This window comes from Hydra vulgaris, chromosome 03, assembly GCF_038396675.1.
Source record: "Hydra vulgaris chromosome 03, alternate assembly HydraT2T_AEP".
Classification (NCBI taxonomy): domain Eukaryota; kingdom Metazoa; phylum Cnidaria; class Hydrozoa; order Anthoathecata; family Hydridae; genus Hydra; species Hydra vulgaris.
Genome location: NC_088922.1, coordinates 42,082,413 through 42,109,089, shown reverse-complemented (window position 1 = coordinate 42,109,089; position 26,677 = coordinate 42,082,413). Strand labels below are relative to the sequence as shown.

General features: G+C 28.0%; 5 protein-coding genes and 1 long non-coding RNA gene across 13 annotated transcripts in view; 3 read left to right on the top strand and 3 right to left on the bottom strand.

Moving 5' to 3' along the window:
• Positions 1-1,020, top strand: part of LOC105846434 (uncharacterized) — a 50,903-nt gene extending 49,883 nt beyond the window's left edge. For 4 of the 8 annotated variants that reach the window (XR_010637582.1, XR_010637583.1, XM_065793266.1 and 1 more), the window contains 2 exons: positions 428-489; positions 859-1,020. Coding sequence is in view for 4 of the 8 variants with exons in the window: in XM_065793266.1 (XP_065649338.1) it covers positions 428-489; positions 859-956 (160 nt within the window). In the remaining 4 variants the exon portion in view is untranslated. Of the gene's footprint in view, positions 1-339; positions 490-858 lie in introns of all 8 variants that reach the window. The other 4 variants (XR_010637581.1, XM_065793270.1, XM_065793271.1 and 1 more) reach the window with 2 other exon arrangements.
• A 2,222-nt stretch (positions 1,021-3,242) lies between these two features.
• LOC136078165 (uncharacterized) lies at positions 3,243-20,961 on the bottom strand. Its single transcript, XM_065793262.1, has 2 exons — positions 20,826-20,961; positions 3,243-6,145 (listed from the first exon to the last, which is right to left on the bottom strand). Exon 2 carries the CDS (start codon positions 4,947-4,949, stop codon positions 4,206-4,208), a length of 744 nt encoding a protein of 247 aa, XP_065649334.1. The 5' UTR covers positions 4,950-6,145; positions 20,826-20,961; the 3' UTR covers positions 3,243-4,205.
• LOC136078684 (uncharacterized) lies at positions 5,555-5,968 on the bottom strand. The gene has a single exon (XM_065794469.1). The coding sequence runs from the start codon at positions 5,966-5,968 to the stop codon at positions 5,555-5,557; it is 414 nt and encodes a 137-aa protein (XP_065650541.1).
• On the top strand, positions 11,198-12,768 carry LOC136078683 (zinc finger MYM-type protein 1-like). Its single transcript, XM_065794468.1, has 2 exons — positions 11,198-11,633; positions 11,717-12,768. The coding sequence occupies exons 1-2, from the start codon at positions 11,198-11,200 to the stop codon at positions 12,766-12,768; spliced, it is 1,488 nt and encodes a 495-aa protein (XP_065650540.1).
• On the top strand, positions 12,820-13,743 carry LOC136078682 (zinc finger MYM-type protein 1-like). Its single transcript, XM_065794467.1, has one exon. It carries the CDS (start codon positions 12,820-12,822, stop codon positions 13,741-13,743), a length of 924 nt encoding a protein of 307 aa, XP_065650539.1.
• A 2,547-nt stretch (positions 20,962-23,508) lies between the features above and the next one.
• On the bottom strand, positions 23,509-25,314 carry LOC136077737 (uncharacterized). The gene is made up of 3 exons (XR_010637236.1): positions 24,988-25,314; positions 24,114-24,327; positions 23,509-23,993 (listed from the first exon to the last, which is right to left on the bottom strand). It is a non-coding gene; the product is annotated as an uncharacterized LOC136077737 (long non-coding RNA).
• Between the last annotated feature and the right edge of the window lie 1,363 nt (positions 25,315-26,677).

The following is a 26,677-nucleotide window of genomic DNA, read 5'->3' as shown; positions in this document are numbered from 1 at the left end:
ATTCCAATTTTTATTATTGCTGAAGAGTGATACCTGGGTGTGTAAGTGAAAATAATAACAGTTGTATTAATAATAGTAATATTTGTGGTGTCGTGGCGGAGCACTCGCTTTTTAAACAAGAAAATCCAAATTTAATACCCACCACGTCCCTTAAAGTACCGTGCTCAACTTATACCACAGCAGCCTTGTTTGTCAAGGTTGGTGTTTAAGTTGAGTGTTCAGTTAAAAGCTAAAAGTTTATATATATATATATATATATATATATATATATATATATATATATATATATATATATATATATATATATATATATATATTGGTTCTTACAAAAACTTGTAGAAAAAGGTCTCTTTGAAATGGAGAAGCCACTCCACAAATAACAGTTAAAAATGTTTGAATGATATTATGGTATACACACATTATTTAGCAAGGATGGAAGAGAAGGAAAAAGAAAATTTACTAGCACTGCTCATTATAAACGCATAAAAGGTGAGCATTGAATGCAAGTTTTTAGCTATTGCATCTTATATTACACTGAAATTTTTTTGTTAGCAGTTAGCAGCAGAAAGTGAAACAGTAGTACATTGCTCATTTTTTCCTATTCATTGTTTGCAAATATATTTGTGTTCTTTTTTTTACTGTAATTTACCTTTTTTATGTATGACCTTCCAAAAACGATAACAAGTATTTTAGTATAAACTTTTATTATGGATGTCTTTTAGTTTGTTGACTATTTGGCAATTAAATTCAAAAGCAAAGTTTCTTTATTTTGCTTTTGAATTAAATCGTTTATTTTTGATTTTCTAAAACATGCTCTATGATTGACATAAAATTTTATGATAAATATTATTTCTTTAGAATCTACTTTAGAATCTATTGTTGGTGACAAAATTGGTTATGATGCAAGCAACATCGAGGATGTCATTGGCGTCATATTAAAACGAGCCAAAAAATAATGTTTTTGTTAGACTGTATTCGTATATTAATATTGTTAAGATATTAAAGATGTTATTCTTTTTATTTTTTGTAATGATGTCAAAACTGGTCACTGCTAGGTACGTGAACTAATTTTTTTAAATTGATCAAATACTTGAGTATTATATATTATTATGAAAGACATCAAATACAGTATTTTAAAGGTGAAAAAATTATGAAAATCGGACAATTCTATAAAAAGTTATGACGTTTTTAGTAGCAAACTTTTGATGTATGGGTTTCTTGATAAAACTGTAGTCAAAAACATTTTTATTTTACATAAATTGTTATAAAATTGCTAATTCTTGTTCAAATATCAATAACTTGTTATCAAAAAATAGATGTAAAAATAGACTATAATTTCAAATTATAGCCCATTTTTGGTGTTGGGTTGTGGGTAAGGTTTAACACACCCTATCAAAGTTTTTATTCTTTTAAATATTTCAATCATTACTAAAAACAAGTAAATCTATCATAAAAAAATGAAAATTAAATTTCAATACTTTGAAAAATAGTAACTAGTGGTGTATAAATCGCCTTTATAGGAGGGGGCGTATGTTGCCCCCCCCCCCCCATCCCTTCTCCGCTCAGAACCTAAAAAAAATTTTTTTAATGAGAATTTAAAAAAAATGTTAAAATTTTTTTTTAAACATAGAGAAATTAGTATAAAAAATTATTTTACCACATTACAAGATGGGTCTAAGTATCCATTTTGTCGTGTAAAAGGATAGATTTCCCCTCCAATCTAAAAAAAAACATACAAAAACAACAAGTCTTTTGAAATATACAGAATAACTAACTTTTGTCTTGGCTTTTAGTGAATGATATAATTTTTGAATTCTATTAATGAATAAAAAAAGAATCATTTTTAACAATATGCACCTCCAGGTCTACCTTAAAGTTGAGTGTTGGGTTGTGGGTAAGGTTTAACACATTCTAGCAGAGGTCAATTTGACAAGTTGGTATCAATGAAACATAAAATTGTAATTGGTTTTAAAATATTTGGGAGCAGTTTTTTCCAAAAAACTCTGTATTTCTGCAAAATAATGCAGCAGGATCTGATTTGCAATTAGTAATTGTTTTCATCTTTTACTACCTGGATACCAGTCACACAATCAAAACTTGCATCCTCCGCTGATACATAAAATTTTGTCATCTATGGTCCAGTGAGAAGTTTTCCAAATAGTGCAAGCACCCCTATTTGTTTTATAGCAGTTGCATTACAAACTGCTGCTCGTAGAAGTGGTTGTAAACTAGAGCACTTTACTGTTCCAGTGGTTGATATTGTAGTAAATCATTATAATGCTGCATAAAAATAAAACAAGTATGAAAAAAGATGTGAAGGCGGTTTCCACGATACCTTGGAATAATACCGCGCGGTAGTTTTTTATTATCTAAAAAATATACAAATCCTTCTGGACCCCCTTTGATACCTTTAAATCTCATCTTGTTTATAGCTAATACAATTTTGACTGCCATACAATCATTTCCAAATAATCCGCACTGTTCCAAATCTAAAGATTTTAAGGTTTCGCGACATGAAACAGAAATTGTGTCGAGAGGGTGCAAATGGCAGTTTAGCTCGTTCAGATTCTTGCTCCAGGTATCACATATTTTGGTAATGGTAAGGTGGTTTACTGACAATCGGTCAGACATTGTGTTGGATATATTTGAGATTATTGAACAACGACATTCATTGTAGGGAAGCGAGTCAAAATCTGAATAAATAAGAGCTAAATGATCAACTGCACCACATAGATGGCTTTCATAATCAATTGCTATTCCACCAGGTAATTGGTCCAGAGCAATGAACTGACAGTTGTTTATAGACGTAAGGTGAACAGTGTTATATAAACATTCTCTTGTGTTGTTGCATCAAATTCAAGAATAAGATAAGAATTACAGACAGCCCATTCTGCTGATTGCAGTTCTGTAATAGTTCCAAGTTCGCGTGTCATTTGCTCAACAGTGCAACGATGAGGAATTTCAGTGAAGTTAACACCTTAATATTGCCCAACTTTTTGAATTAGAAATCCATTGTTACTTGTTGGGAAATTAGCCAATAACATGCTATATATTATCATCCTCATTTGTAAAGGGTAGATCTTTTCATCTTCTGACAAATAAACATATGTAATTTTCCCCTCTCATTTAGTTTATATCATTTTTTAATTGAGCAATAAACACTTTATCTGCCTTAATATCAATATTATGTTTTACTTTTATTTGCATTAAATTTTGTTTTTCTTTTACTTTCAATGCCTTTGTTTTTGCTTTAAGTTTGCGAATTATCCGATTGTAATAATTTGGTTTCATTTGTTGATTTAGGTCTCTAACTTCTGCTCTTAAAGCTTTAATAATGTTTTCTTTTCTTTTGATATTTTGCCTGAGTACTTTAAGCCTGGAAGACACGCTATTTAATTTCGATTTTACTTGTGCTAATTTTTCACGGTGATTTCTGGTTTAACTTGCTAACTGAGAAAATAAAAATAATAACCTATCAAGGAGTTTTTTTTCTTGGGGTGAGTTCTTCTCAAGATGCATGCTTTCTTGTTTTGTTTTTTTTAGAAATTAGAGAAGAGAAAGGCTTGCTATTAACTAAAGGTAAAGTAGCAGTGCTTTCAATCGTTGACACAATAGAAGACTCTGAAACAGGAATCAATTAATTATATTGATTAAGGGGCATCGACTGTGTTATTGCGATGCTTGCTGGAAGGTTTTCAAAGGGCTTATTAAAAAAATTCAGTGAACTTTGAACAATCCCGTACATAGTTGCAAGCCCATTTTTTGAAACATTAAGAATATTATCAAGTTGATATTTACTAGTGTTTAGGTTAAGTATCTCATTGACTCAGAGGCTGCCTTTGAACTTTGGAGACCCTGGGAAAAAAAACAAAATGTGAGGCCCCCCTGAAATGAAAAAAAAAATTTTAAATTATTTTCATTAAATTATTATTATAGTCATGACTTTATTAAAACTTGACTTTACGAGCTTTAGTATTAGCAAATGTTTCAACTAATGCACTAATATCTATGTTCTTTAACTCGTCAATTTCAATTGATATCTCAGCTAAGCCTGTAAGTCTGTACTGTGATATATTTGACCTTAAGTAGGTTTTAATTAATTTAAGTTTTGAGAAACTTCTTTCTGCGTAAGCAACAGTAAGTGACAATATTAATAAAATTTGCAATGCTATAACTAAATTTGGAAAAGATTGTTCGTAGTGATTTTATAAAATAAACTTGATCAGTGCCTTAGGGAGCAATTTTCCTAGAACCATACTGGATATTGCTTTGATTTCATCAAATAATTGATTTGAAATCACATCTGAATGTCGATCTTCAATTAAGGCAACCTCTAAATCCTTGCTATGTTTCTTAATTGCTTCAGTATTTTGGGTGACTTCTGGAACTTTATATAGGAATCCAAAAAGCTCAGAAAGTTCTTTCAGTTGATTAAATCGACTTGTTAAAGATGATAGCACTTGATCTACCAGTACATTGAAAACTTCCACCACATACTGTGTTTCTGGATTTAAAATTGGTTCATCTGCAGATTCATAGGAAAAAATAGTTTTTTTCTTTCGGGGACGAACTGTGTTTTCAGCTTCAAACTGAGGACTTACTTCTAATTCTTCTGCAATTTCCATAGCAAAACGTTTGGCATCCTTAATTCCTTTATCACGAAAGTCATTAAAATACTTGAGTAGTTGGTCAATTTCGGTTTGTGCTGTTGATAGATCATAGTCTAAAGACTGCATTTTTTTGCTGACCAAATTTACTTGAAATAATATGTCATACCATACACTCAAGCTTACCATGAATGTAAATTTGGACATTTGCTTGGCAAGATTATTTGCCTGAAATTTGGTAGATGTATCATACACTGAACTGTTAGCAATATCAACTAGAGCATCATAAACTTTGGAATATTCATATTTAATGTCTTTAAACTTTCCACTCGAGACTCCCATCGAGTATCAGACAGTGGCTTTAAAGTCAAAGTTTGCACTGATTTCATTAAAATGGCCCATCTGATATTAGAACCTGAGAAAAAGTTATAAACTTCTTGTACCAAACAAAAAAATGACACTGCTTTTGAAGAAGATTTTGCAGCATCACATACCATAAAATTCAAACTGTGGGCACTACATGGCACAAAAAACGCTGTAGGGTTAATGTCTCTTATTCTTTTTTGCACACTAGAATGAATCCCTTTCATGTTTGCTTCACTATCATATGATTGACCTCGACAATTTAGACCTGCATCTTTCAAATGTTTCAGGAAAGTTTCTGTCAAAACTTCACCGGTTGTCATATTTACATCAACAAATCCAATAAAATGCTCTTCAACTGCAAATAACTTGCAGTTGTAAAACCTAAGAACTAGGGTTAATTGTTCTTGGTGAGTTCCGTCTGTAGTGCAATCCATAATTATTGAATAATATTTTGCATTCTGACAATTTAAAATTATAAATTTCTTTATCTCTGAACCCAAAAGTTGAATAATTTGGTTTTGAATGTTTTTGCCAAGATCGTAATCACTTACTTCGTGTGATTTAATTTTTCTTAGATGCTCTTAAAGTATTGGATCAAATTCTGAAATCATTTCAATCAAGCCCAAAATATTTCCATTGCCTTTAGTAAATAATTTATCAGTGTGTCCTTGGAATGCTAAATTGTGAGAGGCAAGAAATTTTATAACTGAAATTATTCTCTTCAAAATGTTTTGCCAATACTCCACTTCTAATTTGATTTTTTTTAAGTTCCATTTATTGACAGTCTCATTTTTCTTCATTCTTGCAGCCAAATCCATCCACTTTATATACCATGCCTTGTGGTTTACGGACTTCTCATGGTCCTTGAGATTTGATGTTATATGTTTCCAATCAGAATATCCATTTTCAGTTAATTTTGTGCTCTTTTTTCCGATGAAAATATTTTGCATGGCAAACAAAATATGCTGTTTGAATGCTTGGAATAAACTAACCATTTTCTTTCACAGGTTTCCCCATTTGGAAAATGCCCTTTATAATACATCACAGAGAATTTTCGTCTATGGTTATCTTTTGGAAAATCTTCCTCCTTCAGTTTTATAGGACGTTGTTGAACCAGAATTTCTCTAAATGAATTCATTAAGATTTTGGGCCAAAGAGCAGCATCCTCAATTCTGAAATGAAAGAATTAAGGAAATTAGAATTGGATCTTTCATAAGAGAAGAAAGATTTATACAGTAGAGTCTCGATTATCCGACTAATACGGGACCAAGGGGTGTCGGATAAGAGAAAAAATTGTCGGATAACAAGGATATGGAGAACGAAAAAAAAAAATTTATATGCATTAGTAGGTTACAGTTCTTAATGTGATCGTGCGTATTTATATTATTTAAATAACGTAAAACAAGGCAAAAATATGCAAAATATCAATAGAAACTATGAAAAGGAAAGGTAAATTAACAAATAAAAAAAATGGGAAAAAAAATTATTTTCGGATAACCGAGTGACGGATAACAGGGACTGTACTGTTCTCATACAAAAATAATTTCCATTTTACTGTGATGTTGATGGAAACGTAATATTTTCTTCAACAATATTATTTTCTGGAACATAGAGGGGCTGTTGATTATCTTCGGGCTAAGGGCCATAAATCCCATTATCATCTTCTTCAAGTTGTATTGGACCTGGATCGTTTTCTCCATGATGATGAGGTAGTGTATCTGGATCTTCTTCAAGCTGTATTGGACCTCGATGAGGTCCAATACAGCTTGAATAATCTTCTCCATGATGATGAGGTAGGGTCTCTAGATTATCTTCAAGCGCAGGAAGTTGAGGGGTATCATCAGGATGAGGACGATGTGCAACTTTAGAAGTAGCAATCTCTTGAGTATTTGAATCACTCAGTGACTTAAGGTGACGCAAAATTGAATTCTTCTGAGTGGCGAGGTATTTTTCTTTCTCGAGTTTTCTTTTTCTCTTATTATGACCAGATTCAAACTTTCTTCCTGTCATAACTACTGTCTGATGAGTTTTGATGTAGTAAGCAATTTCCTTCTGCCCCAACAGGGATTGAGAAACAATATAGAACTGACTGAATGAAAGTAAAAAAGCCAAAGTACTTTGGAAAAACGAGTATATCCATAGTTATAGTATATTTATTCCAGTTGGTATGCTTTTCTCATTCAAATTGTTCAAAGTTCGCAAATCCAAAGAAAAAGATTTGACAGACATGTAAAAAAATTAATATTTTTATTAAAAAATATATACTTAAATTTTAAAATTATAAGGTCCTATAAATCCTGAGGCCCCGGCAAAATCTGGAATGGCAGAAAACAGTTAACAATTGATAACATTATAAATACATAGCATATAGTATAACATTATAAAGATGTTGTAAAAAATAGTCTTAAAAAATAACATAAAGACCTTTTACAACATGTAATGGTTACATTAACAACTAATATTTCAACCTCAATAATGCCAATTAAATTTTTAGAAACTGTAAACATAAGCTATATCAGGTTAAGATAAAACAACAGTTATAAAAGTTTAGTCTAATTTTGCAAAGTACTGATCATTTTTAACAATAACTTACATTTAAAATATTACATACACTAACATTAAAATTAAAAAGGGCTAAGTGCTTCGTACATATCTCTAACAAGGCATCAAAAGAGTTGTAATCTAATGTTGTATCAAATGTTTAAATCTAATATTATATACCTTAACCTAATTCTTAAAATCTAAAACAATACTTTATATTGTTTTGCATTTTAAGAAAAAATAAACGCCCCCCCCCCAACTCCGCATTTACCGAGTTTAGAAAAACAAAAAAAGGTACCAAAAGTGCTGGACTTTTTAAACTATCTGCTAATAAATATTATTCGCTGAAATTTGGCAAGTGCAAAGAAAATGCATTAAAGAAAATTCGCCAAATAGATTTAAATAAATGCTCAACACTCCTTCGACAAGAATTTAACGTGAGAATCTCAACAAAAGTTTAATGAGCAAAAAAATCAATAAAAAAGTTTACCATATATAAAAGTCACATAAAAAACAAGATTAGCTTTTCTTCTTTCTAAAAATAATCTACGTATATAAATGTTTCTAAAAAGAAACACCACAAAAATACGTTCGTCTAACGCTACCTTTTTAAAATATCAAAAAAACGTGGCACAGGATTTTAGCATAAAAATCGGTTCCGTAAATCGCTATTTCCGCGTACCTAATAGGTATGTGGATAAAAATTTCAAACTGTTTGAATACTATACTGTTATATATCATTGGAAAGAAGATCAATACAATATTTTAATGGTGAAAAAATCATCAAAATTGAACCATTTGTTCAAAAGTTATGACGGTTTAAGTACGGATTTTTCGATATATGGATTTGTTAAAGAAACCGTGGTTAAAATTATTTCTTCGCTTAAATTGTCATAACTTTGTCAATTCTCGTCAAAATACAAATATCTTTTTATTAAAAGATAGGTGTAAGAGTGGGCTACAAATTATATCAAACTCTAACTATCGGAGGTATAGGGCTGACAGACCAGACAACCACCTTACCCGTATGAAATTGAAAATTTTTTCATAAAAAGGTGTTTTTAAAGAGAAATTAAAAATTTTAAATTACAAAAAATGACTACAATTTTACACCAGACCATTAAATTATATGAGAGGTGTATGTTAGAATTAGAAGTGGGTATGGTGGTGATGAGGAAACAAGCAAGAATTTATCCAATTAGATAAGGGAAAAACCTGCCGCCGAAAAAGACCTGCCGCCAAAAAAGCTCTTTCTTAATTGATTGATGTCGATGGGATAGTTAATAGAGCATTATATAATTTTTCTAAATTATTTGTACGCTTTTTCGTTGCATTAAAAATCCATTTCTTTCAATTCTCAATTTAATTAGTAGTAACTCAGTCTGCACCACTAAATATTCATCCTCCGAAATATTGTTAATATTGTTGTGCTTAAAATATATCAATGCTTTTAATATACATGTTTTAATGCAATAAATCGCTCCAACATTGCAAGAAGACTATTCCACCATCTATTTACATCCAGTATTAAGTTGAGTTCTTTATTGTATGTAATTTTTACGCATTTTTGTAAAATTTCATTTTTGAGTGGTGATTTACGAAACATTCGTACAATTCTTCGGACCTTTCGAACTGTTTGTGCAATACTTATGCGGCCTAATAATTCGTCAGTGATCTCAACATCTCGTAAATTTAATAAATCGTTGTTTTGGCTGGACTGTAAATCCACTGAAGGTGCAAAATCAATTTCTTCAGGTTCGTCATTTTCACTATTATTTTCATCAGAATTCTAACTGTTTGATGCATTACACTCACTGCCCGATGAATTTGAAATCACTGTTTTTTGTAGAGAACATCACACCCTGCTAAATATAGCCCATGTGCATAACAAAGTTGTTGTTCCATCCCGCATAATCTTCCATATTTTTTCATAATTGATGCACCGTTAGTTACACTAGAAATTATATACTTCTTTGTAAATTAAATTTGGATAATTTATTTTCAACCATATCAATAATTTTTTCAGCTGGAAGCAACCTAACTATTCGAATCATGCCCAAGTTCCAAAGCCTAGTTTATGAATGCACATATTTAAATAGCGACAAATTTTTAAAGATGTCGTCCATCGAAATAGAGAATCGAAATAAGCGTCCATCGAAATAGAGAATCTTGAGCCACCTTGAATTTGCATAGATATTTCCTTAACCATTCCTTGTTTTGCTAGACGGTAATGACTTTTTACCAAATTCATTACATGTGAAGGGTTTTTTGGCAATATCACTCCTTTATCAGATAAAGATTTTCTTATCAGTTCAGATTTTACAATAGCATTAATAGAAAAGCCATCTACAGCCGCCAATTTTGAAACATTTTCTTCTATAGATTCCTTTTTGATAAATGACGTAATTTTAGGTTGAGCATTTCTAACTTCAAAATTTGTGTCTTCGTTTGGCCTTTTTTTTGTTACTTCAATTTCGACTTCTTTGTGAAGATTTTTTAAATGACGAAGAAGACCACTTGTTGAAAATCCTTTACACATTATTGTTGTTTTACATATATTACAAGTGACAGATTCTATGTTTTTTTCTTTTGTAAAATTTTGCCATGCCTTAGATCCACTTGACATGATGCGTTTTATTTATTATCCTATTAATTAAATAGAATAAAATTTTATATAAACATAAAACAATATTACCTACAATTAAATCCCAAAATAGTGTGCTAATGGTAGATTTACATAAACTACTTCAAATTTGTTGTAATTACTAAACATATATTTTAAATTTCAGTTACTTGGTTTTTCACTTATTTCACTTTTTACATACTTACTACTTTCTTAACGTAACTAATTACTTTACCAACTTTTATGCGTAACTCAGTGGCGGAACTACTGGACGCGGGGGGGGGGGGGGCAACCAGCAAAAGGGGGCCCACAAAAAAAAAAAAATATACTCTCAATAATATTTATACTATAAAACTCTTTTCCGCAGGTATAGTGGGCCCTAAAATATAAAACTTGGATAAAAAAATGTCATCCATCGTATTAAAATATATTGTTCAAAAATTTATTTTTGTATTGGAGTGCGTAGTTTACATTTAAACGAAAAGTTGTAACCTTTTTAAAATTGCATACGCAATTGAGAATTAAAGTACGATTATCAGCTGCGAACTGCCAGATGTTATTGTATAGTTAATTTTTATACCGTTATGTTGTGTTTGTGTATGAATTAGACAATTAGACTGAATTCGGTAAAAGTAATAATTTGTTGCGTATAAATTTTTTTTAAACTGTAAGAAGTTCTTCAATTAATAAGTTCTTAGTTGCGTATTCAATATTTTTAAAATATAAACAATATTATTTGTTATGTCGTTGCATATCAAGGATAATGATTCTATAATCCTTGTTGCATATACAAATTAACTTTTAAATGTATGTTCTCATTTTCAATTTTATATTAAATCTTCCGTTGTATTAAGTTAACTTTTCATTTCTTATTTTATCTGAATTACTAGTCTCCAATTTATTTAATCGTGTTACGAATAATAAAGTATTGTTGCACGAGAGTTTATTACTTCACTGATATATTTAATAAAAGGTAATTGATAAATTTGTAATAATTAAAAATTTTACAACAGGTACTGAATTTATAAATTTGTAATAATTTAGATTTTGACTCATAATAATGGAAAAGAAATTAAGTAGTACAAGCGGTGCAGCAAAAAGAAGAAAGTTAAAAGAAACAAAAGCTACTTTAGCTAAATTGCCGAAGCTAACAACGTTTTTGAAACCAATCGAAAAGCGAGCGGAAACGGAAGTGGAAAGTCAAAACTCTGCAGAAGTGGTATGTATAAATCAGTCAGTAGAACATGATGATATCGAAGAAAACATTGCTACTGGTAATAAAAATGTGAACGAAGAAGATGTGAATAGGTCTCCGAGAAACCACCGAAATAAAGACAAGGAAGATTCAAACTCTGATACGAATGACGCCATTGAACAAATTAATTTAGAAAAATCAAGTGAATTATTTTCTACTGACATTGCAAATTTTCATGGTAAAATACTAACAAAAGATATTAAGAAAATAATTGTATTATCGGAATCGTGTCGGCCAAAAGGTCTTTTATACGCGACCCCTTGCAAGAAAACCGTAGGTTTTCCAAGGAATATTTTAAAACTACCACAAAATATGGATCTATAGAAAGAATATGGCTTTGCTATTCCCCAAAACTTGATGCCGCTTATTGTGAGCCTTGTTGGCTTTTCTCAGAAGAACGAAAAACAAAGGATAACTGGCGTGAGCATGGTGTCAGAGATTGGCGTGGTCTTTCTAAAAAAATTAAAATTCACGAAAATAGTCAACAACATATATTTGCTTGTTGCATTTATGAAAAATGGCGACATAATGAAACAATTGATAAAAATATAGAAGAACAAATACGATACCAATCAAATTTTTGGGTGCAAGTCTTAGAGCGGATAGTAAATATAACATTAGCACTTTGTAAAAATTCTTTGGCTTTTCGTGGTCATCGTGAATCATTTGACAATGAATATAATGGTAATTTTTTAACCCAAGTTCAACTTTTAGCTAAATATGATAATGTTATGAAGCAAGTTTTGAGTATGCCAGATGGATCAATAAAATATTTAAGCCATCAAATTCAAAATGAAGTCATACATTGCCTTGCAACGCATTTAAAAGCCACTCTTACTGCTGATATTAATAGTTCACCTTTTTATTCAATTATAATGGATACAACACAAGATATTACTAAAAGAGATCAGCTCAGTCAAGTATTTAGATACGTAAAAATTATTAAAAATGAAAAAGATGAAGCCACATCAATTGAAATTAAAGAAGTTTTCTTGGGATTCACGGAAATATATAACCACACTGCTGCTGGACTACATGAAGAAATTTTAAATCTGTTAGAAAAACATCATATAAAATTAAGTAACTGCAGGGGTCAAGGTTATGATAGTGCGAATGTCATGAGTGGGATATACAATGGGGTTCAAGCCCTTTTTAAGAAAAATCAACCCAATGTTATGTATATGCATTGCGCAGCTCATAATTTAAATCTTGTTATTAACGATGCGGTTAAATGTTGTGTTGAAGTTGCTTCATTTTTTGTAATGCTAGAAGATGTGTATTCATTTTTCGGAAATAGCATAAACAGGTGGGATCTACTATCCAAATATACAGGAGAATCACAAATAACATTAAAAAGGTTAAATCCAACGCGATAAGCAGGACGATATACTTCTCTTTTCGCCGTTAAAATTCGCTTACTTGATATAATGAAAGCTCTTTCCGAGATATCAATAACAAGTACAAAACATAATATAATACAAAAAAATATGAGCAGTTTCGAATTTGTTTTTTTATGCGTGCTTTTGTCTAAAATCCTTAATGAGGTACATATACCATCAAAATTGCTGCAAACTAAAAATTTAGATCTTACGACAGCTTCAGGTTCTCTAAAAAATGCCAGCAAAAATTTAAAACAATATAGAAAGATGTTTGATTCAGCAAAACTTGAAGCGGTAGAAATAGCGACTACGTGGCAGATTCCTGCAATATTTTTTCAAAAAAGAAGAAAAATTGTGAAAAGGCATTTTGACGAATTATCTACAGATCACCGTTTTGATAGTAGTGAGGAAATTTTTCGCATCAATATTTTTATAAAAATTTTGGACGTCGTTATCAACCAACTCGACAATAGATTTAAAGGAATGCAAGAAGTGGTACAATTATTTTCCTGCATCCATCCAAATAAATTAATGGTAATGAAAGATGGTGAGATCATAAGCTGTGCAGAAGCCATTCAGAGAAAATATAGTGAAGATATAACAACTGAATTTCCGCTGCAAATGGTTATGGTAAAGTCAATGCTACACAATGAAATATCAAAAATATCATCTATACGTGAATTGGCTGACCTTTTAATAGTAAAATTGTCAACTATAGCAGCAAGAGTTCCACAAGTGATAACAGCATTGTTATTGTTTCTTACATTACCTGTTACTGCTGCATCAGCTGAACGTTCTTTTTCGAAACTTAAAATAATAAAAAATTATTTACGAAATACCATTGGTAAAGAACGTTTAAGCGACCTTGCAATAGTTTCTATTGAGGTAAAAGCGGCTGGAAAAATGGAAATGAAAAACATCATTACCGATTTTGCCAATATGAAATCAAGGAGGAAAGTTTTCACTATTTAAGTTCGGTTAAGTTTTAGTTTCGTTTTGAAGTTATCTTTATCTTTATTTAATTTTTTGTTTTTAAATATGGTATATGAAATAAAAATCTATTTAATATGTGAAGCTTTATTTTTTTTTTTAAAAACATTCTTTTGCGGGGGGGCCCAAATTTTGAAGTTCCGTCAGGGTTAACTCTTACTTCCAATCTTTCTTGGAAAACATATATCAAATCAGTTGCAAAATTAGCATCTGCTAAGGTTGCATCTCTTTATCGAGCTCGTCACTTTCTTACTTTGGATTCTATTTTCTATCTCTCTAAATCTCAAATCCGGCCTTGTATGGAATACTGTTGCCATATCTGGGGCGGTTCTTCTAATGATGCCTTTTCCTCTTTTAGACAAGGTGCAAAAACGCATTGTAAACATAGTTGGACCTGCTCTTGCAGCCAACCTCCAACCATTATCACATCGTCGTAATGTTGCTTCTCTTTCTATTTTCTACAAATACTATAATGGGCACTGCTCTAAAGAGCTAGCGTCTCTTGTGCCATCTACTAAAATTCATTCTCGTGTTACTCGTCATTTAATTAAGTGTCATTCTTTTTCTGTAACTGTTCCTAAGTGCTCCCAAAGCGCTTGTTCGTCTAGTTTTTTTCCTCGATTATCAGCTCTTTGGAATTTGCTTCCTTCATCTTGCTTTCCTGATTCATATAATTTTCAATCCTTCAAGTCGTTTGTCAATCGTTATCTTGCTCTGCAATCTGCATCTTTTTTCTTTCAGTAACTTCCAACTTTAATTAGTGGCTGCTTGCAGCCTTGTTGGAAGCAAGGATGAAAAAAAAAAAAAAAAAAGTTACAGAGTAAACTAGGTTAGTTTATACTGTAACTAAAGATTTTTAAATAGCATGATAGTAATAGACTTTTAATAACAATTTAACATTTTCAATAAGCCCTAAATTTCTAACACAACAATAAATACTCAATTTATTAAAACATAAAAAAAAATTATTAGATTACTATTTAATTAAAAAGCTGTCATAGTCTATAGCTTTTGAGTGAATCTAGGATCACTACACCTAAATTAGTCATTTGGTCAGAAAGATTTTCGAACAAAAACATGTGAACACCTTCACTGGTCAGAATTGTTGAGTTATCCTTACTAAGCTCTTTAACAGTTAATTTAATAGGTTTTAGGAACCAGAGAGTTCCACATTATTATAATGTCAAGTTTTAGCATCAATTTTATTATTCTTTTGTTCGTAAACATGCTTTTGCAATATGGAACTTCATATGGTTTTAAAATTTTAATAAGTTTATGTGAACTATTTAATACAGACTTGATATCATCTCAAAATGTTCTGTTGCTCCTTCCATGAGCAGTTTTCTCTTTGATATTATTAAAAAGGTTGCTGCAATTAAATCTATTAAGATAATCATTGCCATTACCATCAATAATTTTGTTTCTTTATCTTAAGCTAAAATACTATTTAGTTGAATGGTAACTTAAGCGATTAGCATTAAATACAATACATTATTTTAAAATTTTTTAGTTTCAAGCTCCAAGTTTTAAGGGTTCTACATTTGTTTAATATCCTATTTACTAAATACTTAATCCGTTTTTTGATGCAGCAAAATTCTTTAATAAGATTCAAAGTTTCAAAGTTTAAGAGATAGTTAAAAATAAGCTTTAAAACAAAATGAGATCTTTGTTTTATGTAATATTTGATTTCCTACATATTACATATGCCCCTGACCAAATGGCTACTGACCAAATGTCTCAAGAACAAATAGATATTGAACAAAAAAAGTAAAAAACATCCCTAAATCTAAAATAAAATATATATATTAGGGCATTGAAACAAGTATTTTGTAAAATATAAATCCACTTTAGGTCAAAAAATTACAGTTCTCTGTTCCAAAAAGCAAAAATTTGGTTTATTTAAGTCTCTGCTTAACTAACAAATAATTCTAATTTGTTGATCCAGGTTCCAATTATCCAAATCCAAATCTGGACAGTTCTATCATTGACCTCATTTTTAAATTTATTTTTTACCATTTTGAGAAAAAGGTTGACTTTATAATGTGAAAGTGTTGTATTGCAGTATATGTATTGCTTTCTCTACATCATCAATTTTTCTACTGGATGCATAAACTTTTGAAATATTTATGCACCAGCAGAATCATATAAAAAAAGCAAAGTACATATTTTTGCTGTTGAAAGTTATGTAAAAGCATCAAATAGAATATTTGATCAGCTGTAATGTGATGAATTAAAAAAAAACAGTTTGAAGAAGAATTCATGTATTAAAACAAGCATTTGAAATAATAAAGTTTTTGGGTAAGCAAAATTTACCTTAATGTGGAACTGGTGGCACATATAGGCTGTACAAGATAAATTATGTTAATATTGATATTAACATCATCCATTTTGTGGATAGATTGTTCATATAAAGATGGATGATACTAACATCATCCATCTTGATATTAACATCATCCATCAACTGAGAAATTACCTCTATTGATCAATACAGATAATTTCTTTTTTTTGGAACTTTTAAAATTTACTGCTGAATATGCAATTTTAAAACAATATTTAAACACTGCTATATTGTCAAGCAACATTTTTCACCTAATCGTTATTGCAATAATCTAGATATTCCTACATTTTAGAATGGTAATTTACTCAATGAGTCATCTACGCTTCGACTTCTAGGATTAATTCTTACTGTTTTTGACTTAAAATATGTGCTACGCACATATTTTAGAGGGTTTTTGACGGAGACTGTTTATACTCTACCATTGTTTTTACTTTAGATTTTATTTATTCATCAAAAAACATTGATCAAAAATCCATATATGAAGCAACTTCTTTAAAAAATGAATTGTGTGAATTTCAAGTTATTTTAACAGCCCATTTATTTCTTAAAGTTTTCGATGCTATTGGACATATATCAAAATATTTACAGTATAAAATATTTACAGTACAGTAATTTAGATCCTTTAGCTTGTTGGTAATGGTAGAAAATACATTTTGTAAAATTAAAAAATTTGTAATACTATTATCAATTGAAGCAGAGAAATTTTCACAAATTATGAATGATAAATTTATAAATTTTGAATTGAATAACCATATAATTTTGGAAGATAAATTAAACATTAATACATTCTAGACATAAGAAGTGCAATTATGATGAAACCTGTTTATATGAACCAACTTTAAATCCTATTGATGAGTTTAGAGAAAAAGTTTTTCAATGCACTATTGAATAATTAAGAACCAGTTTTATTGCAAGACTTTCAAGTAATAAGGAAACTATAGCTGGTATTCAGTATTTATAAAATGCTGTTTTTATATTTAGTTATATATGTTTAGTGAAAAAATGTTTTGCTTTTTTTCATGGTGTGGAAAATCAAAAACTATCAATAATAATCACAGTTCAAAATCATGCTTAATTATGCTTAACTATAATTTATGTCTACAAAAATAATTATACCAAATTAACATGCATCTTACATATTGTAATTTGTATACTGCAGTTAAATTTGTTTTAACACTCTCTGTTAATTAAGTACGAGCATTCAGCAAACTTAAAATATTTAAAAATTGTTTTCTCTGAATCAAGATAATCTTGAAGCATTCATACTTATGTCTATTGAATGAGATATATTTGATGCTATTGATTTCCAAGAAATATTGATTAACCAGATGCTATCGGTGTAAAGAACAAAGACAATTACATAATATTATATATTTTAAATATAAAATTTATACTATAATTATTGTATGTTAAAAGTATTTGTTGATAAACAGTTAAATTTTGAATTTGTTTACTAAGTACCCAGATAACCATTCCAAATGGGTCCCAGCTGGGATTGACTGGGAATAAGCCGGGATTTGGTTCAGGCTGGAAATTGATCTGGGTGTCAGATGGATCCCATATAGTGTAAAGTTATTACAGCAAATTAAATCTAGGTTTCTACTAGAATTAACATGGGGCTTCCGTGAAGAGTTTACGGCTGGTTTGAAGATGGGATGCAAGTGGTATAATGGTAGTGTGTATTTTCAGATTAAGAGCAGTTTTATTGGCATTGTATTCATTAAAAGTTTTTAAATAAACAAAATAAAATAAAAACTTCTAAAATGACTTGCTGCCTCTATAAACGCAACTTCTTTTTTACATACTCATGTATAAAAGAATGAAAATGTACTTTTGATCCTAAATATTGCAAAAGACTTATGACAAGTTTTTTGAAATATTTTAGGATCAAAACTACATTTTCAATTTTATATTGAACCTAAAAAGCATTTTATAATTGCATATTTAAATAACAATAAAGTTATTTGTGTGTAATAAAAATTTCAATTAATTATCACTGAGTGTTTATTATCGTTTTAGAGTATGTTGTGAAATAAATTATTTAAAAAAATTACAATTATAAAAAACTTCAATATAAGATTGAAAATCTACTTTTGATCCTAAATATTGCAAAAAACGTATATCATAATATTTTTACAATGTTTTAAAATCAAAACTACATTTTCAATTCTATATTGAACTCAAGAACCTTTTGATAATTGTATATTTAATTTATTTTACAACATGTTTGAATACTCATGAATGTTTTTGCAAGTCAACTTTCATCGCGTGATTACATGATTATATCATATTGTAACGTTTGATATCTTTTTTATAACTTTGTAAATACACATATAGTTAATATCATATTATTACATGACTATATGATATAGTTGTATAATAATATATTATATGTGTATTTACAAAGCTATAAAAAGATCTCAAACCTTAGACTTGCATTCATATTCATATGAATTTTTTTTATAGCATAGTGTGTTAGTAAAAAAAAAATACTTTGAACAATGATTTATTTTGGTTACGCATTTTTTATTTATGTTATTTTTGTTTAGGTCTTAATGAAATTTTTTTTTATTTAAGAGGTTATCTAATAGTATCGATGTTTTGTTTTTAGAGTTTTACGGCTAAGATTTGAGCTGGTTAAGAAATGATATATTAACAACCAGGAGATCTGAATGGTATAATTGTAGCACATTTTTTCAGACCAAAAACAGTTTGTTTTGCATTGTTTTCAATAAAATGTTATGAAAAAATATTTTAAAAAACCCTTTAAAAAGTACTTATATAGTAATATGACATAATTATAGTAAGTATGCACTTGCAGGAATTTTCACAAAACTTCATTTGGTACCTCCATGGTATTTTTTGTAATTTTTATTTACATGTTCATTTATTAGTTGATTAATAGATTAATATTTTTGTTCTCATTATTTTATTTAGATCATTTATGGTAAGCATGTATGTTATCTATGCAACATCATTCCAATCATTATTTTATCAAATTGTATATGGTAGCATTTATTTTCATGTAAAGTTATCAATCACACTGTAGTAATGTTTAAAATTAATCTATGCATAAGTCTTTCAAATAATTTATCAAACGGTGTTATACTTTTTTAGAATTTGCTGTAAAATAAATTTAAAATAAAATCATAAAATGTACCTCAAATGCAACATGCAATTAAAAAAGAAGTTGTGGTCCAAGATAATTGAAAATTCCTTTATGTACGTTTGAATAATTGTGATTATAATTATAAGTATGCACTTGGTTAAAATTGTAAGATGATTTTTATTGCAATAAGTTTAATAACAAACTTTGTTATTGTAATACAAGTCAAAATTACAGTTATTTTAATTTTTCATAATTTTTAAACAATAGTAAATAATAATTTTTATATTAAAATATTATTTAGTTAGATATAGTCAAAATTTTATTGATATTAACTATTTTTGAATTTATAGAGTTATAGATAAGAAACCATTAGCCAAGATCACAAAGAATATTTGATATCATGTTAATTTAAGCAAGACTTAAAAATTCAAATAAGTAACATTGTATTCTTGCTATATCATAGTTCATTACTTTGGTTTGATAAAGTTCTAACTAACTTTTTTAATATTAGGTGAATAGCAAATAAATCTTTTTTTCTTTTTTTTTTTTAATGTCTAAATAAAAATATTTATACAATTATATTTTTATTTTTTCACAATAATATAGAAAAAAAAATTTTTTTAATTTAAAAATAATTTTGATTAAAATAAAACTTTTGATTAAAAAAAGTTAAATAAATTTTTTCTAAATTATAAAATAAAATTACAAAATTTTTTCTAAATAAATGTAAAATTTTCAGTTAGAACCTTATCAAAACAACAGGACAAGTTGTTTACAAGCTATTTATGTCAAGTCTAAAAATATCAAACATTACTGTTAAATAACATTGTTTTAGATTCCCTGCATACTGCCTGTCAGCACTTGCGATTGCAACTGATGATAGCAGCTGAAGAAGTTCAAGTATTATTAATTGTTTCATATTGAGGCTACAGTTTCTCCAGTATTTATTTTTGTATCATTTTTTATTCATGTTATTTTTAACAATTATAATAAATTTTTTGTTTATAAGATTTAATAGTAACAGTGCTTTGTTTTTAAATTTGCTTTGAGGTGATTAATGTGTAACAACAAATTATGGTAATAAATAGCATTCATTCCAGCTATGGTTATCTTACATGTATACAATTTATATACTGCATTGAGTTAGTTTGTGCTTTTAGTTGCCTCATAATTGTTTGTTGTGTGTAAGATGCATACACTGCATGATATGTTATTAATAAATATTTCTAAATCTATATTTATTTGGAAGTATATATGCTATAAATTGTTATATTATTCTTTATAATTGTTATATTATAATTGTTATATTATTCTTTAAATTGTCATACTATTCTTATAATCTTTATTTTTATTTTAAAAAATTAGTGTAAAAAAGGATGAAAGCACTAAAGAAGAAAAGCAATACAAGTTAAAGCAAAATTTGTAGTTTGAATTGTATAATAATAGTATTTTGTTTCTTAAAAATGCTATAAAATTCAAATCTGTTTCACGCTGACAAATCACGATTGGAAATACCCAGATGGGTTCCAGCATTTTTCCCAGTTGGGACCCAGTTGCACTTGGTAACTGGGTAGTTATTAGAGCCAGTGGGATTAAAGTAAAACTTAAGCAAAGTACCTTTGTCTTTTTTGAGTTTCTTTTTCTTTCCTGCTTCTTTTTTTCGTTTCTTTTTTTTTTTTTTTTTTTTTTTTTTTTTAATTCCAGATTTTTTTTTTTCACTTTTATTAATATTTTTTATTTTAGAGTCAAGTCTAAGAATAAATTAATTAAAATGAAATAAATATATTTTATACATTAACACATAAACAACAACAAAGTATTTATTTTTCTTTACGATCATTACACTATGTAAGATTTAATAGCAACAGCAACAACAACAATAACAACAACAATAATAATTATTATTATTTAGCTTTTGAGCTAAAAAAAAAAAACACTATTGATATACACTGATTTTATCATTCATTTAAAACTTATTTTACATTTCTTTGTAGAACAGTTTTTCCTGAATTAGCTATGTTTGTTAGTGGTATCTTAAATCTACGGAAAATTGTGGTATTTAACAAAATTAGTTTAAGTCTTAAACATTTATGATCAGTAATCGACTTTGAAATCCTATCTCGACATTTAACCACAACAAGAAATATATAATAAATGATAAACAAATAAGATGCATTATTTATCTGTAATTATTATACACTTTTAATAACTAGATATACTTTATTATTATACGCTTTAATAATTTTGTGCGTTTTATCATCAGTGGCCTGAAACCCTATTATTTAATTTTGTTTTGTTTGTTTTATATAAAATTCTGGGAAATAAGGTTTACTAAAAACATCTGCTGTAAAAAATTTATTTTGATACTACTCAAGGCCTTCTAAAATAAAAGGTCCGGTCATGGGGAATATGACGTCACATTAGTAGTCCATTGATATTTGTCTTGTTTTAAAAAGATTTTTTTTAATTATAAGCTTATGCAAAATAATTTTTTTGTATTTTGTTTAACTTAAATTATCTGATTACAAAAAAAAAAGTGAATGAATAAAATGATAATAATAACAATCACATTTATGTAGTAACATTTTTTTTTTTATATGATTCTTCTCATGAATTAAATTTAAAAAATATAACAAAGGTCTCATTAAGACTAATAAATTTTTATTTTTTTATTATTAAAGTAACTTTAGCAATATTCTTAAATAATATCTTATGAAAGTTGCCAGCTTTCTTAATACTTTTAGAACTTTTTTATACTACTTTTTCGACATTTTGAAGGTTATTAGCTTTTTTTGCAATAATTGTTTTTGGTAGTTTACATATGGCAAGTCACGCATCATATAGTATTGAAATATAACAATTGCATATACCATCATTCATCTCAAAAAATTCTAAACACTTAATTGATAAAGATATTAGGATTTGTTTGTGCTTTGACATCAACAAATACTTGGATTCATATTAAAAAGATAACAAAGAAGAAAAAATTAAAAAAAAACTTTTTGTTGCAACAAAAAATTTGTTAGCCATTTCAACCTTCCACGATCTAAATTAAATAGGTAACATCCATCCAACCATCTAAATTAAATAGGAATTCATATGCTGAAGTAATATCAAATTTTAATGAATGTTCTGATACAATTTTTTTTTTTTTCAAAGCTCACAAAATTTTTTCTTTGTAGAAACTTGGCCTGCAATTTACTCAAGAGAATTGCATTCAAAAAAGTAACATGTACATTATCTGATATTGTCACTAATTTAGAAAAACTATCAATAAAAACATCTTCAGAATTGTCTGTAATTTCAATTGCATTGATACGATTTCATTCAGAAAAAAAGTCTAAGAATAATATACTGTTATGTTTAGTAGAAATAATGTTTAAACCACTAATGATTTTAATTTTTTTTTTCTGATTTGAAACATTCCTGTTAACAGATAGAAAAAATGTAAATCAGTTAGCATGTATTTAATCAGTTTAATAAAAGTTATCTAGCGTTTTTTCAAGCAAAAACAGTTTGTTTAGTTAGGTAGCCATCTCTGCTTTTTTGTTAAAAATTTTCCCATCTTCATCTGAAGTCAAAAAGAAATCTTTTTTTTTTTTAAAAAAAAAAGATGATTATTTAAGTCATTGATAGGATTGCAATTATTATCTCCATTACAAATTCCTTTACTAGTAGACTTGACATTTAATAGAGTTTTTTAACTAAAGAAATAAACTCATGAGTTCCTGTTCTATCCTTGTTTTGGTTCATTTCCAAAATGGATTGAGGCTACTGCTGTTTTACCATCAAAATTTTTTAAAGCTAATTTAACATTTTGCTTTTCAATAGTGGTTGGGATTGAGCATTCCCAGACGGAACATCTGGTTTTAATCTCGGAATTAAAACCCGTATAAACACGTGTTTGTTACGATCCAGGCGTAAACCAAAAACACGAGGATTTCACGGGAAGTTTAACTGGAGTTTTACACGTGTTTTCTAAGGTTTCAAACACGAGTTTTTTTATGTTTTAAATACGTGTTTTTGAGGTTTTAAACACGTGTTTTATGAGGTTTTAAATTCGTGTTTTCTATAGTTTAAAACGGATTTATGGCATTAAATAAAGTTTCCAAACGGAAACTTTATTTAATGCCTTAAGTTAGTTCAGGCATAAGTTTTCCAAACTTATGCCTAAACTAACAGCTGCCCAGCACGGTTTAATGATAAACCAAAAATACGTAGGTTTTGTTAGACACGTTTATAGCTTTAAACATGTAAACCTTTTTTTATATATACTACATTATATTTACGACAATTTTATTGTTTTATTTTTGTTTTTTAAGGTAAATTATTTTACAATAACACTACGAAGAAAAAATAAACGTAGAAATAAAAAACCAAATCATTAGAAATAAGCTAATAAAAGACGCTTGGCACATGGTTACCATACATAATATTTTATTTCGATTGATCGCCTCTTCCGTCATTATAAAATCTAAAATCGTATAACAATACGCTTTCGCATTTTTACAAACAATTCCAGTAGCATCGAATGCTCTTTTTAATTTTTCTTAAAAGTCGGGTCTCGAACTTTACTAATTCCTCAATTGAGGTAACCTGTTCAAATTTAATTTCATTCAAATCTTCATCTAAAAAATATTGCGGAAGCTCAAATTTCTTGATGATTCGATGGAAGAGTAAAATTGCTTTTTTCCTTATTAATCACGCTTGTTTGTCTGTACATTTAAACGGAATCGACCCTTCATTCTTCTTTTCAAATTGTTTTTTAGAGCCACCTACTTCAACCTAAATAAGAAACGCCCTTTAAGAATTTATGAAACCCATTAAGAAACATAATTCATCAAATATACTATTGTACATTTTAAACATTCTAAACTTTTAAATTAAATGCAAATAAGTTATTACTTTGGAAAGACCCAGAAGCCCGAGTTTTCACAAGTATTTTCATTAGCATTTGTACCAGGATGTAAATCCTCTCTTAATTGATTTTTGCTTATAAATATAGAAATCTTTAAAGGTTGATTTGAAACCATCACATTTAGGTTTATCTTCATTAAGTTTCTGAAGTCTTCTATAAATATATTGTCTTCATCTAGATTATGTGATAACGGTAAAACTCCTAAAAGATAAAATTTGCAAAAACAAAATATACAAGAAATATTAGTGTCATTTTTAATTTTTTGAAGTTAAAGATAAATAACTAGAGTTTCAACACAAGTATTTTCATTAACAGTTGTACCAGGATTAATATTTTTTCTCATTGTCTTTTTCGCTGAACATGTGAAAAAATGAGTAGTTGACTTTTAGTAGAATTAGTAAGATTATTTTAGTAGATTATAAGTAAGTAGAAGACTTATAGTAGAATCTTTTCAATTTATGTTTTGTTGCTTATTAAAACCCACATATTCTGGTTTTAAAATGTTATATATATATATATATATATATATATATATATATATATATATATATATATATATATATATATATATATATATATATATATATAAACAAAACAAAAAAAGTTCAATATGTGCTAATGCATATCACTAGCCATAGCCTGCTTGATAATAGACCCTTAACTTTATCAGCAAAAAAAATATTATTTCTGCAATCAGATAGACTATGCAAGAAATTTTCTTGCTGGCTTCGGTTCATGCCATATTTTTTATACTGCTGACTCATTTTTTGTATCTTCTCAAACAATTAAAAATTAATTTAACATTTACATAATAATTTTCAAATATAAACAATTGATTTACAGATAAGTAAAGTTACTTACAGACAGTATTTTGCAACAAAGTATTACTAGATTTTGCTGTCAATATTGGTAGAGAAAGTTTATTCGATGAAGCATAGGTAGTATATTGGTGCAGCCTTGCAGCTCGAAGACAAATTTAAACATTCAGGAAATAAATTTCCAGCTAAGGCTGATCGATATTTTTCCATACATTCTTTCTACTATGCTGAATTTTTTCTTTTCATTTTTGTTAAATAATTATTATTAATAGGATATCCTATAGCATTTAGTACACACACATTTATATAGGAACAACACTAGTATTTTTCAAACATATAACAATAATAACAATACTAATAGTAATAACAATAATACTGTTAACACAAAAAATGTATTTTATATATATATATATATATATATATATATATATATATATATATATATATATATATATATATATATATATATACATATATATATATATATATATATATATATATATTCATAGCAGAAATAAACACACATATACAGATACAAATACACACAAATATACATACGCCGAAATAAACACACATATGTGAGTATATGTGTATATATTATGTATACATAACATATACATTCATTTATAAGTGCATATATGTATGTATGTATGTATGTATATATGTATATGCATATGTATATATATATATATATATATATTTATACATAAATACATAATATATTGACTTATACATACACACATATATACATATGAATACATAAATAAACACATACATATTTTATATATGTATTATACATACATATATAAAAAATACATTGTATAAATTATATAGATACACAAGTGTGTATGTATATAGATACACGTGTGTGTATATATATATAAATATATATATATATATATATATATATATATATATATATATATATATATATGTGCATATAAATATATATATATATATATATATATTTATATGTATGTATGTATATATATATATATATTTAAATATATATATATATATATATATATATATATATATATATATATATATATATATATATATATATATATATATATATATATATACATGCTAATGCTTAACAAAATCTGAATTTATTTAACATATAAATTTTCTCGATAATGTTTTCCTGAATGTTCTTATTACACACTCTAAAACCTTCCGAATAATAAAAATGCAATAAATTTGAAAAATCGCGTGCTTTCAGTAAAGGTTTCACATTCGTTGCGAAAACTTCTGATAATTTAATACTCCATTTTTGTAACTGAAAAACCATCACTAAAAACTTAATATCCAAACTGGTATTTTGGTAAAATATAGTAGTTAATTTCACGGAATCGAAACCCTATTCTTGACACGTGTTATTCTTAGTGTTTTCGGGAGTTTTAAACACGCAACAGAAACCACGCGTAACTTTTAAACGAGTTGTGCCGTCTGGGTTATTTGTCAAATTTGAAGCCAATTTAACAATATTATCTTTTTCAAAGTTGTACAACTGTCAAATATGTTCAATACATGCATTACATTTAGAGTCATCAGTAAAACCAGGATATCGAAATAAATGATCACTGTCAAGTTGTCTCAGCCAGTTGTTGCGAATACATTTCAATAGATGATTTAATAGACTATCAAATAGAAAAAACAGTTTTCTTGTTGAATCATAAGAATGTTGAATAAATGATTTAAAATCACTACCACAAAAGGCAATAAACATA

Excerpts from the sequence above, each read along its gene's own strand:
- LOC136078165 (XM_065793262.1), bottom strand. The coding sequence starts at position 4,949 with ATGGGAGTCTCGAGTGGAAAGTTTAAAGACATTAAATATGAATATTCC.
- LOC136078684 (XM_065794469.1), bottom strand. The coding sequence starts at position 5,968 with ATGGTTAGTTTATTCCAAGCATTCAAACAGCATATTTTGTTTGCCATG.
- LOC136078683 (XM_065794468.1), top strand. The coding sequence starts at position 11,198 with ATGGAAAAGAAATTAAGTAGTACAAGCGGTGCAGCAAAAAGAAGAAAG. Across the intron at positions 11,634-11,716 it reads GGAATCGTGTCGGCCAAAAG|AAAGAATATGGCTTTGCTAT; the intron begins GTCTTTTATACG and ends ATGGATCTATAG.
- LOC136078682 (XM_065794467.1), top strand. The coding sequence starts at position 12,820 with ATGAAAGCTCTTTCCGAGATATCAATAACAAGTACAAAACATAATATA.